The sequence below is a fragment of the Rutidosis leptorrhynchoides genome, chromosome 2 (genome assembly GCF_046630445.1).
Source record: "Rutidosis leptorrhynchoides isolate AG116_Rl617_1_P2 chromosome 2, CSIRO_AGI_Rlap_v1, whole genome shotgun sequence".
Lineage (NCBI taxonomy): Eukaryota > Viridiplantae > Streptophyta > Magnoliopsida > Asterales > Asteraceae > Rutidosis > Rutidosis leptorrhynchoides.
In genome coordinates this window covers 319,403,188-319,421,833 of record NC_092334.1, presented here as the reverse complement: position 1 = coordinate 319,421,833, position 18,646 = coordinate 319,403,188, and the positions used below count along the sequence as shown (strand labels likewise).

Genomic DNA, 18,646 nt, shown 5'->3' with positions numbered 1-18,646 from the left:
AATCAATGATAAAATGAGTTTTACATCGCGGGGCCCACATATGCCCAAAATACCGTTAAGTACAAAATACGAGTTTTGACCACAAAAAGTTTAATTGCCAAACGTCACTAGAGCATGGTGTTTGGGGTTAAACTACCCAAATCTTGGTCGAACTTCCAAAACGCTATAACCCCCGAAGGCCACTAATCCGTGCGAATACCTTTGCCCTTATCCAAGCTGGATCCTAAAAAGATAAACAACGAGAGGGTAAGCTAACGCTTAGTGAATGCAATAATTATACACATACATATATAATATACCTACTTGCATACACTTACACAAATACCTCATACACGCTAGCAATTTACATAGCATACCATCGCAAGTATAACTCTAAACCCTTCAAGATCGCAAGCTAGCACAACAATAGCATATACATAACCCGAATAATATAATATGCTACACTACAACTCGTAACTATGGTTAACCAATAATACATGGGAATGGTACTTTGAATTTCCCATCGGTGTTCATAACAACCGTTAGTGTACAACGAAATATATCACTAACCCCTAGGCGACACGGACAACGAAATATCCGTTCAAGCAATCGTTAGTGTACAACGAAATATATCACTAACTCTTGGGCGATTTGGACAACGAAATATCCATCGTTAGTGTACAACGAAATATATCACTAACTCTTGGTGGTATAGACAACATATACCCGGCCCCTTTCCCGCCCTACAAATAGATACGTTATATACATACATGTATAATCATCCCACTCACTTTGTCGACTTGGCGAGATTTCCAATAACAACTTGTAACTTTAAAGCGAGTCACCTAACACAATTAATTCTCAATTAATTCACATAATAAGTTGGACTTTCCACCAACTAGCCTCACTAGTGCATTTATGACTTGTTGCACTAGAATCACTCATTAAAGGTCAAGACTCACAACTAATCACTAAAAGCTAGTGATTAAGGTTCTTAGACTTCTAACAACACATAACTAGGGGTTTTCATACACAATTTATTCCGCTAGGTCAAACCTACCCATTTAACCCATTTCAAGTCAACCATGAACCCCATAAACACTTTTTACTAGCAACACAAGTGAGCTAGTGATTTACTAACCATTTTAGACTCATATACACCATTTATTACCTTGAAACCCTAGGTTGGTTGTTCTTGAGTCCTCATGACTCAATCTTACCCACAAATCCCCAAAATCACCAATAATGGGTTTTATGTTCATCACTAACCCAAGCCCTAACCCTTAAACAAAATAAATTAAGGAAATCAAGATTAAAACTTACCACCACAACCAAAACGTAGCTAGTGAGGAGATGAACAACCTTATAACTCGAGCTAAGACCCGAAACTAGCTCCTTCTTCCTTTACTTGAGCTTTCTCACTCTCAAATTAGGTTTCTCTCACTAGAATTGAAGTAGAAAGATAAAGGTGGTTGAAAATGGAGTTATGATACCCCAACTACTGATCTGGTGACCTTAACTCGTTCCACAAGTGAAATTACCACAAAGCCCTTCCAAAATATCTAATTAGAAAAAGCAGAATCCGGCTACAGTGGGAGTGCGCCACGCGCACCCATAAGTGTGCGCTGCGCGCACTGAGGCCTGAACAGCCTCTGACTTCTGTTTAATTCCACATTTATTCCCACGCTTTATGTACTCTATTTATACTTCTGTACCATAATTATTAGGGTGTTACAGGGGGATATTCTAGATGCATTTTGTTAATGTCGATTACCAGATGTTAATTTCGTATGAATGATTTTTACAGCAGTGAGAAGACCTGCACAGATTGTTTTCGAAATACGAGTATCTTGTGGTCTATTATATTATTGAAAATGATTGTTTATGTTAAACTAATGAACTCACCAACCTTTTGGTTGACACTTGAAAGCATGTTTATTCTCAGGTATTAAAGAAATCTTCCGCTGTGCATTTGCTAATTTTAAAGATATTAATTGGAGTCATTCATGGCATATTTCAAAAGACGTCGCATTCATGTCTTTGAGTTCAAAAAAGATTATTATTAAGTAAATGACAGATTAGGTCATTTATCGTTGAATATTATGAAATGGTATGCATACCTGTCAACTTTCAATGTAATGAAAGTTTGTCTTTCAAAAACGAATGCAATGTTTGTAAAATGTATCATATAGAGGTCAGAACCTCACAATGTAACCATATGTTATTGTATTCGTCCTTATAGATTAGGACGGGTCGTCTCACTTTTGGAGCTGTTTCCTGCATTTGTCATTTTCTTAGCCAATTTTGCCCATAATTTGGTCAATTTTACACCAAATCAACTCCTTAGCCCTTAATTTACCAATTAGCTCAATAAAACACTAAATAAGCTTCGAGATAGTCAAAAACCGAGCAAAGTGAGGTAGATATCACAAAATAAAATATATATAAATGGAGCGATATTAAACCCCCTACATTTGAACTTTTACTTGTCCTCAAGCAAACAATCGATAAAACAAGCTTTGGAGATACAGAATAAATAAGTGAACATTGCCAAAGTGCAAGAAGGTTAAGCTCAAAATGATACCTTTCATGAATATGCACTAGGCGGTAATAGCGTTCTCCAAAAACTTGCACTTGCTATGACCAAGCACAATCATCCTCTTCTTTCTACTAACACTAGCTTAACTCAAGCTCCCACTAGTATCTTCAAATCTTCAATCCTCAAACGCTAAAATAAACATAATTCAAGCCTAAGTCTACCCGAACCAATCATGCCCCCGGCCAAAGTCAACTTCATCTACGAGAAGGTCATCAAACACCAATCACAATAGTATCAAATCATTACAAACTCAAACTTGACCTCCTTGACCTTGACCAAATATGTAGGATTCACGGGATAGCCATAAACTCATCAAACAAACCGATCATATCAAATACAAGTCTACTCAAACAAACTCAAAGTGTACCCAAAGTATGTAAAATGCACCCTGAAATGAATAAGGGCCATGAAAATTGCACACATCAATACTAATCATGAAATGCATCGTGTAACGAATACGCTTCCAAAAAGAATGCTCACCTCATTAACCCGCAATGGCTATCCCTCTTCCACCTCCATGCCCCCAAAACACCTATTTTTCGTCAATTCCAAGAATGATCGTCAATTCTAAATATATATATATCATCAATTCTAATTGATAATCGTCAATTCCAAGTATAGGGTTAAGGTGGGTGTGTCAAAGGTAAAGGACTGGGTACCCCACCTTTATTTGGTTACCCGGGCACGGGGTAACAGGCACTCATCAAGCTTTCTATCACAACTATATGGTTTCTCTCATAGTAGAGCGAAAGCATTGACGGAGGTTCGTAGAATTAGGGCCCCACGTGGATAAATAAGAGAGTCCGCCAATTTCAAATTTTTGAAGCATTAGGAAGACTTTAACTTCCTTTCAAACAATCGAGCTTGACTTGAGAGACTTTACTCCCAAGCTTGGAACAAACATAACTTGGAAGACTTTACTTTCAAAACGAGATGATGCTTATATACTTCTCACATAACAAGCTTTTATGCTTATTTTTTGAAAAGGTAGGAAGTAGTTACTACCTTTTCATTAATTTCAATCGCAAGGGTGCCATAGCTTTAGGCTATGGGTTGTGTTGTCTAGCAACACTAGCACGAAGCCATTGCTCCTAAAAAGGATAGCACTTTGTGAAGCTCAAGGCTCCTCTTCCCACGGTATGATACATCGGTTGAAACATCGTGAAATGATGAGACAACCAATGTCAATATGAAATGGTGTGGATTAGGAAGTCTCCCACACCAAGTAGAACAAAATTCGAGAGACTTGACTCCCTACAATGGATGGACTCGATTCATTCAGAAGTGTTAAAGCATAAAGCTTTAAACACTTGGTTTTGGTGCACATGCATGAAAGACTTTAACTTTCAAGCATAAATTTGATTTTTCTCAAAATTTTATCATTTTTGTGCAAAATCATAAGAAAAGTGAAAGACTTTACTTTCACTTGGTTTTGAAAATCAAGGAAAAGACTTTACTTTTCCAAAAAGTTTGAAAATTTTACAAGTTTTAACCATTTTAGTATTTATGATATGATTAGTGTAATGGTAAAAACTTGTTCCAACAATTGTTCGACAATGCAAGTTTTAATCTTTAGAGAGTATATGTGACTAGTTTACCCGAAAAAGTTTAAAAATGGCCCGAAATTTTAACTCTCTCTCCCCTACATTTAGCGTATGCAATGCCCTCATTGCATTAAAGTGATAGAATAAGTGAAAATGAGGGACATTTTGAAAACAGAGAAGATGAGCGGGAAGAAAATAAAAAAACCGGTGAAGATCAATCGATTTTTGTTGTTACCATTCGAGTATTACTTAGTCACCAAATTCGCTTGCATGTTGTTGCACCACTTGTTGAGCCAAAAGAAGGAGCCAAGTGCATATGACATTCCCTACAATTGAAGTATGCTCACAAGGTACAAAATGTGCGGGGCCATACTCGGGAGAGTATGTGCGCCCACAATAAAATCATAATGCTCCAATTATGTAAACAAAATCATACAAACATTTACCAACATAATAAGATATTCAACCAAACAACTCAATCGATAAGATCACTAGCAAAATATAAACTCCATATTTCAACAACCAAACATAAAATATCCATGATCAACATCACACATGCATAATTCGACGAATCAACCAACATATCAAATCGGCATCAAACAAACAATCAATAATAATGAAAACATCACAATCCTAAATAGTTTTAAGTTATTACATGCCACATTCAAATTCCAATTGTTTTATCCGGGAACTACAAGCCATCCGGATCCAAATAACTAACAACATAAACACAATTAAACATAAACCAAATTGTTTTCGCCACACACACATAAAAGTATCAAATTGTTCCAACATTCCCAAACCAACCTCCCTTAGTTCTTACATGCCAACAAATTCAAATAAATTGTTTCACAAATCAACCATCATAAAATTAACTAAACCAACAAACAAGAGAGAGTGAGAATGTAACCATAGGAATCACCACCAATTGTACCCTCCATAATATGAGCTTGAGCTCCCGTATGATTGGTCCTGAGTTGGGTATTGATTGTAGTTTGGTGGATTATCCCTTTACCTTGCTCGCTTGATTGTTGTCGTTCTCCCCTCATCTTTGCAAAGTACTCAAACTCTTGAGCTCGTCTTAGTGCCTCGTTTGGGTCATAGTCGATTAGTGATTGGGTTCTAGGTTGATTGTAATCATACGGGTTAAAGGTAAGGGCAAATGGCCTCAGGGAAGTTGGGTTCGCTTGATGAAGTTAGCTACAATGAGCTTCCCATTGAGTATGTGCCCGTAGGCCCGAGAAGTTATAGCACACTTCATATTCTTGGTTTGCTTAGTTAATATTAATTTGATTAAATTGACTTTCAAGCCAAGCTTGGTCATACCCACTCGGAGCACTACTCCCCGCACCTTATACTCCACTACTCGCTCCTACATTACCCGTTTCATATTCATGCCTCATCCTTTCTTTTTAGAACAACACTCGGTATGTTTCGGTATGACCAGGACATCGTATAACATGTACTTTCTATTTTTAGAAAGTTTCTATTTTTAGAATATTACTATTTTAGGAAAGTTTCTATTTTTGGAAAGTTTCTATTTTTGGAAAGTTTATATTTTTGGAAAGTTTCTATTTTTAGAAAGTTTCTATTTTTGGAAAGTTTTCATATTTAGAAAGTTACTATATTAGGAAAGTTTCTATGATTAGAAGGTTTCTATTTTTAGAAAGTTTTTAACTTAGGAAAGTTTCCTTAATTAAAAAGTCAAGAAAAGTCAACTGAAAGTCAAAGTCAACCAAAAGTCAACTCAAAAGTCAACCTTGGTCAAACATAGTCAACATTGAATTTTAAAGTGTATATTATGTTAATAATATAAGTTATAATGTTATTTAAAGTCATATATGTATAATCATGTCATATCATGAGTTTAATTAAATTAAATTGAATTAATAAGTTAACATAAGTTTAGATGATATAATTAATATTTTTTTTTCGAAAAGCAACTAAATTTCATTAAAACATAAAATGCAGGAGTAAAATCCTTACAGTACGAGGCACTAGGCAGTATTACAATGACGACAACATGACACAATAAGAAGTATGTTGCAGAGGGCGCAACATTTATAACAAACACGAAAACCATCTATTGCAACATTTAGGAGCCACACGCTTCAGGATTTGTTATCCAAGTTAGCCACTCGATTTTTGTCTTCTTACAACGTTTAGAAATCCACTCGAAGGATTTAAATTGGATTTCCAACAGTGCATTCAGCCCGACCCAACATTTATTTGCAAATACTTTTTGGTTCCGATTCCACCAAATTAAATACGCGCATGTCCATTCAACTACTTGCCATAACTTAGGACCGATATCATACAACGAACAATTACTCTTCCCTTTAAAAGCATCATTAATACACAAGTTTGATACATCACCGAAGCCCCACCATTTATAGACTCTTTCCCATATATCCATATTATGCTTGCATAAAATCATTGCATGTTCTACGGACTCGATACCTGAAGGTTTTTCGTATGCCCGAGAGACATATTTAATTAATGTGACTAATATGTTATGATCCAAGTTGGGTCATACCCAATAACAAGCTTACCGACACCTTAAACGTATTCAAGCTTAACGATTAAATCATTAAGTAAATACGCGACACTTGGATTTTAGAAAATCGATTTTCTAAAATGTTATCACTTGAGATAAATTATTTGGATAATTTATATATAATTGTTTATAAGTTTAAATGATTATATTGTGTAATATTTTATAAAAGGTTTGTAAAATGTAAAAGTAACATAATAAATACATGTTTTATATATATATATATATATATATATATATATATATATATATATATATATATATATATATATATATATATATATATATATATATATATATATATAACAAGTTTATATATATGTAAATACATTGTTATAAAAATAGATAGTGTGCAGATTTTGGGTCTCCAAGACTCACATGCTTGTCTTGTTTTGTTACTTTTAAGACTACACATGTCCATATATGCATGTGCAACTCTTGGACCAAAGTTGGAATGATTCTCTCAAGTTAAAACTATACATTTATGCTTGTAAAAAAACTGTACAACAGCATTTTCTGCCGAGTTTTGGCCGTGGCCTTTTGGAGCTCATAGGCGGGTTCTAATTTTTTTTTTTGCAAGCTCTATTCAAGTGTAAATCAAATCCTAACTAAAGGCAAGAGTGTTGTGGTTATTGCATGGGGTATTATTTGCTTGAGGCTTCAAGTTAGAGGCTCCATTCTTCATCATCTTCATCATCATCTTACTTGCTTGATAACAACCCTCAACTAGCTTGAGGAGGTATACATCTTCTCTACTTGTTTTATATGTAAGCATAATTTCATGACTTGATATTAATATGGGATTTAACAAAATGGTTTAACAAATATACTTGTTCTATTAATGCTTCCGCTTGCTTTTACTATCTTAAAATTGGTTTTATGATTGTGTAAACTACATGAACATGTTGCTTGTTAAAAAATGTTAAATTCCATCAATGGTATCTAGAGCCGAGGTCTATGGATTATGCTTCTTATATTGTCTTTAATCCCACTATATTTGCATTCCAAGTACATGCATGAAAATGGAATACAAAAATTGTCGGGTTTGGGTGGGTATGTATATTGGCCGAAAATTTGGAGACCCAAAATGGGTTTTGGGTGCTTCCATTTTTTCATATTTTGTTGTATGTTAATGTTCACAATCAATGCCTAGACCTTGTGTTTGTTTGGTTGCATGTTTGATGATTATTTATTATTCATTTGGTTTGTAATAATATTATTCAATTGGTTTGTAATAATATTATTTTGATTATGTAATTTATTTTATATTTGGTATGTAAAATAGATTAGGTTGTAATTTCATTTTTTAGACAAAATGTATTAGGATATATTTTGTAAAATGATGAAGATAATGAAGACTTGAAGAACACAAGAAGAAGCATTTGGATGCAAGATTAAGTGGGAGATTTAAAATCTCCTACTTTGTATTATAATCCCTTAACCGGTGGCATTTGTTTTCGGCTAAACAAATGTCTACCAAATTGGCTTGATTGTGAACATATTGTTTTGCATGCTTGGTTGTTTATTGTACGATTGTGGATTGTATGTTTGTATGATACAAGTTAATCACACAAGTTAACAACAAAACTAAAATGGAAATTGAATTGGTTAAATTAGACATTATTAACGACATGCAAAACGACGATTTAATTGGTTAAATTAAAAGTGGAAAGGGACATTAATAAATGGTTATTAAGAACACTAAAAGGATTATAATAAATGGTTATTGAATCACATATATAAAATGCTTTATATCAAGTAATTGGCTAAATTACAAGACATGAAAATGGTTTTTCATAAGTACCATACACTAAATGCATGTTGGTGTATGGCATAAAAGTTTTCTTAAACTAGAAATAATGGAAACATAAATCCCTTCAATTAACAAGGTAAACAAGTTAAACGCCATCCTTTTGTGCAACACTTAAAAATATTAGGGAACTCATAATGGGATAAAGGTCACCTAACCGTTATGGGCAAACTAATATGATTAAGGTGAATTTCGCACACTTGTGGGATAAAGGTCACCTAACCACTTGTATGTTAAATTTACACGTTTACACAAGTAGGACGACTTGATTTGGGAATCATGAACTTAGGGTCACCGAAGCATGAGGAACAAATAGGCGTTGATGGGATAAATATGCCATGCAAAAGGATTGCATGATCCCATAACTTAGAAGTTGCAAAAGGATTGCAATTGTCATATAATGACTACCTAGCTAAATCAAATGACGGGATAAAGGTCACCTAACCGAAATTTGGTTTACCGTTGGATTCTAAAATTTAATAAATATCAATTGGATTTAAAGGGTATTGATTGTTAAATTAAAATTAATACTTAAACAACTTTGTTAAATTTTGTAGATGGCCGCCAATAACAACAACATTCCAAACGCACCAATCAACTTTAACAACCTATCGTTGTGGTCAATCCTCGAAAAGGAAAAACTCAACCATACGAACTTCATGGATTGGTTTCGCAATCTAAGAATTGTCCTCAAACTAGAGGATAGGGCGTATGTGTTGGAAGACCCCATTCCCGATCAACCGGACGAGGATGATACAGAAGGCATGGCCTATTGGGAGAAATATTGCACCGATTCGTTGCAAGTTTCTTGCCTCATGCTTGGGACTATGATACCCGAACTCCAAAAGGACTTCGAACATCATAGTGCATATGACATGATCACACAGTTGATGGAGATATTCCTTCAACAAGCTCGTGTTGAGTGCTTTGAAACGGTCGGAACGCTTCATGCATGTCGGATGGACGACTCCCAATCCGTTTCATCTTATGTCCTTAAGATGAAAAGCCTAATTGATCGAGCAAACCGTTTAAATTGCAACGTGTCTAATGAATTAGCCACGGACCTTATTCTCAACTGATTGTCAAAAAGGTTTGACACATTTGTAATGAATTACAACATGAATGGTTGGGATAAAAGCATTGGCGAATTACATGCCATGCTTAAGACGGCAGAAGCAAGCATGGGTAAAAGGGCTTCATCTGTGTTTATGATCAATGAAGGCGGGTCCAAACACAATAACACTTCTAAGCCTAAGGCGGCTAAGAGGAAAGGACCCGCCTACCAAGGCAAGGGCAAGGGAAAGGGAAATATGGTTACCCCAACCAACAAGAACAAAAAGAAAAAGGTTGCCGGTAAAGCTAACCCCAAGGAAGATCCGTGCTTTGGTTGCGGTGAGATGGGTCACTAGAAACACAACTGCCCGATCTACCTTATGGAGTTAAAAGAAAAGAGGGATGCAGGGCAAACCTCAGGTAATGTATATATGGTATACATTGAGCTTAGTATTACTTCTTCTAATACATGGGTATTAGACACAGGATGTGGAACTCATATTTGCAATTCTTTGCAGGGGTTCAAAAGAAGTAATCAAGATGCGGGAACAACAAGTCTCTTCATGGGTAATGGAGCAAGGGTGCAAGTGAAAGCTCAATGAGACTTTGTTTTAAAGCTTCCAAGTAGTTTGGAGCTTATTTTGAAAAATGTTTTGTATGCACCCAATTTATCTCGAAACATTATTTCCGTATCCTGTTTGAAACAATGTGGTTTTAATCTTAATTTCATTAATGATGATATCCATGTTTCTTTAGATAATGTGTTCTATTTCAAGGCTTCGCCTTCAAATGGTATTTATGAATTGGTTCATGATGACACATCATACAATAGCTCAATGTTCCATGCAAACACCAAGAAACTCAAAAGGGATTTGAGTGATTCCTACTTATGGCATTGTCGCCTTGGTCACATAAACAAGAATCGAATGCATACACTTAAAAAGAATGGACTTTTGAAATCAAATGAACTGGACCCATTTGATGTATGTGAATCTTGTTTACAAGGCAAAATGACTAAAGCACCTTTCAAAGGGACCTATGAAAGGGCTAAAGACTTATTGGGATTAATACATTCGGATGTATGTGGACCCTTTAAGCCCATGACTAGGAAAGGTGAAAGATACTTCGTCACTTTCATTGATGACTTTAGTCGTTTAAGATATGTCTACTTGTTAAGACACAAGGACGAAACTTTAGAAGCATTCAAGGAATATCAAAACGAAGTACAAAATCAACTCAATAAGAAAATCAAGGTACTTCGTACCGATAGAGGAGGTGAATACCTAAATGATGCTTTCCAAGATCATCTTAAAAGTTGTGGGATTATCTCGCAACTCACTCCTCCTGGAACACCCCAACTTAATGGAGTTTCCGAAAGGAGGAACCGGACCCTAATAGATATGGTTCGATCTATGATGGCTAGAAGCTCGTTACCTCTATCATTTTGGGGTTATTGTCTATGCTCCGCGGCTCGTATTTTAAATATGGCCCCAACCAAGAAAGTGGAACGAACACCTCATGAGATGTGGTTTAGAAAACCTCCATCTCTATCATACTTAAAGGTATGGGGATGTGAAACTTACCCTAAGCGTTACGTCCCTAATAAGTTGAATGCTCGATCCACGAAGTGTATCTTCATAGGATATCCCAAGGATGATATGGGATATTATTTCTATGATCCATTCGAGCAGAATGTGTTTGTTGCTCGGAAGGCTGAATTCCTTGAAACTAAGTTCCTAATGGAAGGTAATAGTGAAAGGAAGATAGATCTTGAGGAGGTTCAAGATCAAGTAGATGATACACAATTGGTTGACACTAGCGCTCAACATGAAAATGTTGAGAGTGATCAAATGGATGATCAAAATACACAAGATGTTCGCAGATCTAGTAGGATTAGTAATCCTCCTGAGAGATATGGGTTTCTCATGGATGGTTGCTATGTGGTTGATTTGTATGAACCAACAAACTACCAATATGCTTTATCAAGGATTGATAAAGATAAATGGCAGGAAGCCATGAATGCTGAGATGCAATCCATGTATGACAACCAAGTTTGGGAACTTGTTGTACAACCTACTGGCTCTAGGCTAGTTGATTGTAAATGGATTTTCAAAATGAAAATCGACATACATGGAAACTTGGATACATATAAAGCTAGACTTGTAGCAAAAGGTTTCACTCAAACTCAAGGGGTTGACTATGATGAAACTTTTTCGCCTGTGGCAATGCTAAAGTCTATTAGGATATTACTTGCCATTACTGCTCATTATGATTATGAAATATGGCAAATGGATGTCAAGACCGCTTTCCTAAATGGACATCTTGAGGAAGATGTCTATATGGTTCAGCCTGAAGGTTTTATTGATCCGAAATATCCTAAAAAGGTATGCAAGTTAAAGAAGTCAATCTACGGATTGAAACAAGCATCTAGAATGTGGAATCATCGTTTTAATGAGGAGGCCAAGAAATTTGGCTTCATTAAAAATGGTGATGAAGCTTGTGTATACAAGAAAGCTAGTGGGAGCACTATCATGTTCCTTGTATTATATGTGGATGATATATTATTATTTGGGAACGATATTCCGAAAATGCAAGGTGTTAAAACTTGGTTAAGTAAATGCTTCTCCATTAAGGATCTTGGAGAAGCACAATACATTTTGGGGATTGGGATCTACAGGGATATATCCAAGAAATTGATAGGTTTGAATCAAAGTGCATACATTGAAAAGGTCTTGAAAATGTTCAAGATGGAGAACTCCAAGAAAGGTTTGGTACCCATTCAAAAGGGAACGCTTCTCAGTTCATCCCAGTGTCCTACCACGAAAGATGAACAGGAGAGAATGAAGAAAGTCCCATATGCGTCTGCCAGTGGGTCAATCATGTATGCAATGATATACACTAGACCGAATGTGTCATGCGCTCTTAGCTTGACAAGTAGATACCAGAATAACCCTAGAAACAGTCATTGGATTGCAGTTAAAAGTATATTGAAATACCTTAGGAGGACTAAGGATATGTTTCTAATATATGGGTTTGATGAGGAGGAACTCGCTGTAAAAGGTTACGTGGACGCGAGTTTCCAAACTGATCGAGATGATTCTCGATCACAATTCGGCTATGTCTTCACATTAAATGGAGGTGCGGTCTCTTGGAAGAGTTCAAAACAAGATGTTGTTGCATTATCCACTACAGAGTCAGAGTACATTGCCGCCTCATTGGCAGCTCAGGAAGCTGCATGGATGAAGAAATTCATCGACGACTTAGGAGGAGTCCCTTCCATTCAGGACCCTCTTGAGATCTTTTGTGACAATGAGGGTGCGATTGCTCAAATCAAAGAACCTCGTGCTCACCAAAAGACCCGTTAAATTGAGCAGAGATTCAACTACATAAGGGATGAAGTTGAAAAAGGAAAGATATGTATTCGCAAAGTTCATACAGATCTTAATATAGTGGATCCTCTCACGAAGCTCTTACATGGAGCAAAACACGCAGGACATGTTTGTGCATCAGGGCTTCGATATTCTAGTGATTGGTCATGACCTGTTTTAAGTATTGTAACGGAACAAAATTGTTCAAACTCATTAATATAATTATGGTATTAATTTATTTTGAGTCAAGTTCCTATTTTTCATATTTTATCCATGAATAAGTAATTATTCTAAATTTCGTAGTTGATTACATTTGTAGGAACAAGTGTGAGGTTTAGACTATTATGAACTTGGATCGGTATACATTCACGGGATGAATGTGGGGCAAGGTTGCAACTAAGGTTCATAGATATTTATGGAATACAAATATTGGAAGACCCGCCCTCAAGATTTACTAAATGGAGCCTTTGTGGTTGATCACATGTAATCTTGAGTAAAGGCGAATATCATTGTGCCTTGATTCTTTCCTTCGCTATTCTGAAATATGGTAGTCCACAAGGAAGAGCTCAGGCATAATGCAAGGTACATATTTAGGACGTATGTAGTCAAGATGGAATTTGTCCCTCTTATTCGTTGAGAGTCAGATGCCTAAGGCCTGATAAAGTTAAATCTAGAAGAGAATGATCACTCTGTGTCTCTTGGATTAACATGACATCTAGGACGAAAGGATATAATGAAAAGATTCACCTATTCATATTCGAGATGGGAAATCGAAAGGGATGATGTTATTGAATGAACCAAAGTCATAACATATTGGGGGTGATGGACGGTCGTTAGGTGGTATCCGTCACTTACATTAATTTCTTATATTTCTCGTGCAAGTGGGAGATTGAAGGTTTTTCGTATGCCCGCGAGATATATTTAATTAATGTGATTAATATGTTATGATCCAAGTCGGGTCATACCCAATAACAAGCCTACCGACACCTTAAACGTATTCAAGCTTAACGATTAAATCATTAAGTAAATACGCGACACTTGGATTTTAGAAAATCGGTTTTCTAAAATGTTATCACTTGAGATAAATTATTTGGATAATTTATATATAATTGTTTATAAGTTTAAATGATTATATTGTGTAATATTTTATAAAAGGTTTATAAAATGTAAAAGTAACATAATATATATATATATATATATATATATATATATATATATATATATATATATATATATATATATATATATATATATATATATATATATATATATATATATATATATATATATATATATATATAACAAGTTTATATATATGTAAATACATTGTTATAAAAATAGATCGTGTACAGATTTTGGGTCTCCAAGACTCACATGCTTGTCTTGTTTTGTTACTTTAAGACTACACAAGTCCATATATGCATGTGCAACTCTTTGACCAAAGTTGGAATGATTCTCTCAAGTTAAAACTATACATTTATGCTTGTAAAAAAACTGCACAACAGCATTTTCTGCTGAGTTTTGGCCGTGGCCTTTTGGAGCTCATAGGTGGGTTCTAAATTTTTTTTTGCAAGCTCTATTCAAGTGTAAATCAAATCCTAACTAAAGGCAAGGGTGTTGGGGTTATTACTTGGGGTATTATTTGCTTGAGGCTTCAAGTTAGAGGATCCATTCTTCATCATCTTCATCATCATCTTGTTTGCTTGATAACAACCCTCAACTAGCTTGAGGAGGTATACATCTTCTCTACTTGTTTTATATGTAAGCATAATTTCATGACTTGATATTAATATGGGATTTAACAAAATGGCTTAACAAATATACTTGTTCTATTAATGCTTCCGCTTGCTTTTACTATCTTAAAATTGGTTTTATTATTGTGTAAACTACATGAACATGTTGCTTGTTAAAAAATGTTAAATTCCATCAATACCATCATTGCAAAGCGGGCACAAGACAGAGTTGAGATCGATACATCTTTTATCTAATTCTTCTCGGACTGGGATTCTTCGTTTCAACAATTTCCAGATGAAAACTTCCACTTTCAAGGGGACATAATTATTTCGAAGTGTTTCCTATCGAGGTCTACTATCGTGGAGGGTTACATCATCAATAAGCAGCAAAAGTACCTTAGGGTAGAATAGGCCATCACCTGCTAACCTCCACGTCCAAGTGTCTTCGAGCCTGTCGGATTTAGAGTAATTACAAAACAGATTTATCAGCTCAGTAAGTTCGCCATTATTTCTTCCTTGTGGGATGCGAGTCCAGTTCCAAGAGAAGGTCTTCTGTTGTTGATTTTCCCAGCCGACTCGATCCCTAACTGTCACTTCCTTTTCTGCTTCAAGGTGATATAATCTTGGAAATTTAAGTTTTAATGGTATTTCAGTGAGCCACGGACTGTTCCAGAAGGATGTGTTGGAGCCATCGCCAATTGATCTCGAGAATGAGCTGCGAAAATTACCGATAATCTTATCTAGCTCCCATCCTGCACGAACAATGTTAATCCAGACAATAGACTTGCCTTTGGGACTAGTTATTTCTGCACGTGACATCATCCCACTAGGCCCATAAATGGAAGAGATTATTTTGACCCAAAGAGAGTTTGGTTCGGACTTAAAATGCCACCACCATTTAGCAATTAAAGCAAGATTTTTCCCTTTTAAAGACCCGATGTTTAACCCCCCCTTTCCCAAAAGGTAAAAGAGCAACATCCCATTTGACCCAAGACATTTTATGACACTCACCCGACCCGCCCCAAAAGAAATTCCTTCTAATACTCTCAAGATGGTTAGTAACACTCGACGGGGCACGAAAGAGTGAGAAGTAATATAACGGTAAACTATGTAAGACCGATTTAACAAGGGTTAACATTCCACCAATTCAGATCGTTTTAGCTTTCCACTCCGCGAGTCTTGAATTAAATTTATCCACCACCGACTTCCAATTTTAACCTTGTTCATGTTACACCCGATCGGGAGGCCAAGGTAGGTGAACGTTAATTCTCCAACCTTGCAATTGAACCGGCTAGCCATTCTCTCACTTTCCTCTTTGATTACTCCCAAGCCATAAAGTTGACTCTTATGATAATTTATTTTTAAGCCGGATACATCTTCGAAACATCTAAGTAACTTCATAAGGTTGCAAGCTTTCTTCCTACTCCAATCACCAAGAAAGATGGTGTCATCCGCATATTGAAGATGGGACACCAAACAATTACTTGCACCAATCTCCACCCCTTTATAAAAGCCATTAGTAATCGCCGTTTTAGTGAGAATATTAAGTCCTTCGGCCGCTATAATGAAAAGGAATGGGGATAGGGGATCTCCTTGTCGGACTCCCCTTTTTAGTGAGAACTCATTAGTAGGAGATCCGTTCACGAGTACGGATATTGATGCGGACTTGAGACAAGCTAGAATCCATTTTCTCCATCTACATCCGAAGCCCATTCTTTCCATTACATCCATTAAAAAATCCCAACTTAAGCTATCAAAAGCTTTCTCGAAGTCCACCTTAAAAATAAAACTTTTCTTCTGGGCTTTGTTTAAGTAATCGATTGACTCGTTGACAATTAACGCACCATCCAATATATATCTACCCTTAAGAAAAGCACTTTGTGCACAACCTATAAGGTTGCGAATCACTCTACGAATCCGGTTTGAAAGAATCTTAGCAAGGATTTTATAGTAACATTTATCAAGATTATTGGTCGAAAGTCGCTTAAACCCATGGGATCAATCTTTTTTGGGACTAGTGTAACAAATGAAGCATTGCAACCTCTAGAAATTTCACATCTATTCCAAAACCAATTTAGTGTGTTGATGAGATCCACTTTGATAAGACTCCAATATTTCTTGAAAAATTTAAAGTTAAACCCATCGGGGCCCGGCGCCTTCGAACTATCGCACTCCATAACTGCTTCAAATATTTCTTTCTCGGTAAAATTATCCTCCAACGTTGCAGCCTGAGTTGCCGTGAGTTGCTTTGGGCAGAATTGCTGTGATGACTTAGACAGATTCATAATATTCGAATTTCTCTTCTTGAACAGTTTCTTAAAATGATCACAAGCTTCTTCTTTAATATCGATCGGATCTTCCTTCCATTCACCTTTAATATTAAGGTCACGTATGTTACGTTTGTTAATCCTTCTATGAATGAGAGAGTGAAAAAAACCTTGAATTCTCGCCGCCATCCTTTATCCACCTACCTCTAGCCTTTTGTTTAGCCATGTTATTTTTTATTTTATCTTTTTCCAGCCATTCTCTTCTAGCATTCATCCACATGATCCTTTCATTATTTGTTAGATCTCCCGATTCAGCCAGTTTCTCCCAACCAGATGCAGCAGCTTGCAATTCAGCGAGCTCCGAATCAAGCTTACCAAAGGTCTCCAGGCTCCATTTTTTAAGGGCCATCTTGACGGTTCTTAGTTTAAGTCTGAAAACACAATCAAGTCTCCATCCACCTACCTTTTTGATCCAAGCTGAATTAATTACCTGATCAACATCCTCAACATCAATCCACTCGTCGAACACTTTGATTGGTTTGGGACCGAAATCGATAACTTTATCTCTTAGTGATATAGGACAATGATTCGAGATTTTTCTTTCAAGTGCCAACACCGACATGTCACCCCATATCTGACAGAATTTTTCAGTCACCAAAAACCTATCAAGTTTACTAAACTTGATACCATTATCGCAAACCCTCGTGAACTTCTTCCCCCCATTGGACCTTCTATTAATTGCATTTTATCTATAAACTTGTTGAACCAAGAAGCCCTTCTCTCTATATAGACACTGTTAAGTCTCTCCGATGGGTCCCTAACCTCGTTAAAATCTCCACATAACACCCAAGTGTTATCACCATGACCAATTAAGTTTTCCAAACTTGCCCACATTTTCTGTTACTTTGAGTCATCATGTGGTCCATACACATTTACAATAAAACAATAACAATCTTTTCTGAACCATCTTCTTTTAATGCCGATAAAAAACTCATCAACGAATGTCTGCTCAACTATAAACGAATTTGTATCCAATAATAACAGCATCCCTCCGGATTTCCCGATCATATCCTTTTGAATGAACCCAACATCACTTGACCCCCATAGTATATTAACCCATTTATCATCAATATTTCTACACTTAGTCTTTTGTAGAGCTACCACGTCAGGCTGTTCACGAATTAAAAGTTTACGACAATCCCCCACTTTACTATCTTTACCCAACCTGAAACCCCGTATATTAAGAGATAGGATCTTCATAAGAACAGCAGAAATCGAATATATGGAAGAAAATTACGCATGATCTTGAACAATTTCAAGACCAATTCCTTCCACAAATTCTTTAAGTTCTACACAACTATTACTTCCACCTGTATTTAAGCTACTCAAAGACTTACCATTTAATTTCTTAGAAATCGGTTGATTGGAGTTGCAGCTATTCTGTTGCTTAGAATTTTTCAAGAATTTGAGCTTATTCTTCAAGGACTTGCTGCCTTTGGAGCACTTCTGTTTATCTTCCTTATGTTTCGACCTAGCTAAACATTTAGCACGCATAATCTTAGAAGATGCACGCCAATTACCAATACTAATCCAAACATCATTTGTCTCTCTTCCAATCCTTCGCTTCTGTGATAGCTTGATGTTAACTCTGTCGTCACACATATCTCCAATTAAAGATTCGCATTCAAAATTGGTTTCAGGAATTGAACTGTACTTGTCCTCCTCATAGTCTTTTAGGT

At 36.1% G+C, this 18,646-nt stretch overlaps 1 protein-coding gene across 1 annotated transcript; it reads right to left on the bottom strand.

Annotated features, from left to right (window-relative positions):
• Positions 1-14,982: 14,982 nt before the first annotated feature.
• Positions 14,983-17,801, bottom strand: LOC139888784 (uncharacterized). Its single transcript, XM_071871771.1, has 5 exons — positions 17,595-17,801; positions 17,112-17,541; positions 16,780-17,011; positions 15,916-16,498; positions 14,983-15,519 (listed from the first exon to the last, which is right to left on the bottom strand). The coding sequence occupies exons 1-5, from the start codon at positions 17,799-17,801 to the stop codon at positions 14,983-14,985; spliced, it is 1,989 nt and encodes a 662-aa protein (XP_071727872.1).
• Between the last annotated feature and the right edge of the window lie 845 nt (positions 17,802-18,646).

Bases quoted from the DNA above. Each gene is read 5' to 3' on its own strand.
- LOC139888784 (XM_071871771.1), bottom strand. From the start codon at position 17,801: ATGTGGGCAAGTTTGGAAAACTTAATTGGTCATGGTGATAACACTTGG. The intron at 16,499-16,779 runs GTTTAACTTTAA...TCTTAAGGGTAG, and splicing joins AAGGCGCCGGGCCCCGATGG to ATATATATTGGATGGTGCGT. The intron at 15,520-15,915 runs GTTGGAGAATTA...TGGCATTTTAAG, and splicing joins CTAGCCGGTTCAATTGCAAG to TCCGAACCAAACTCTCTTTG.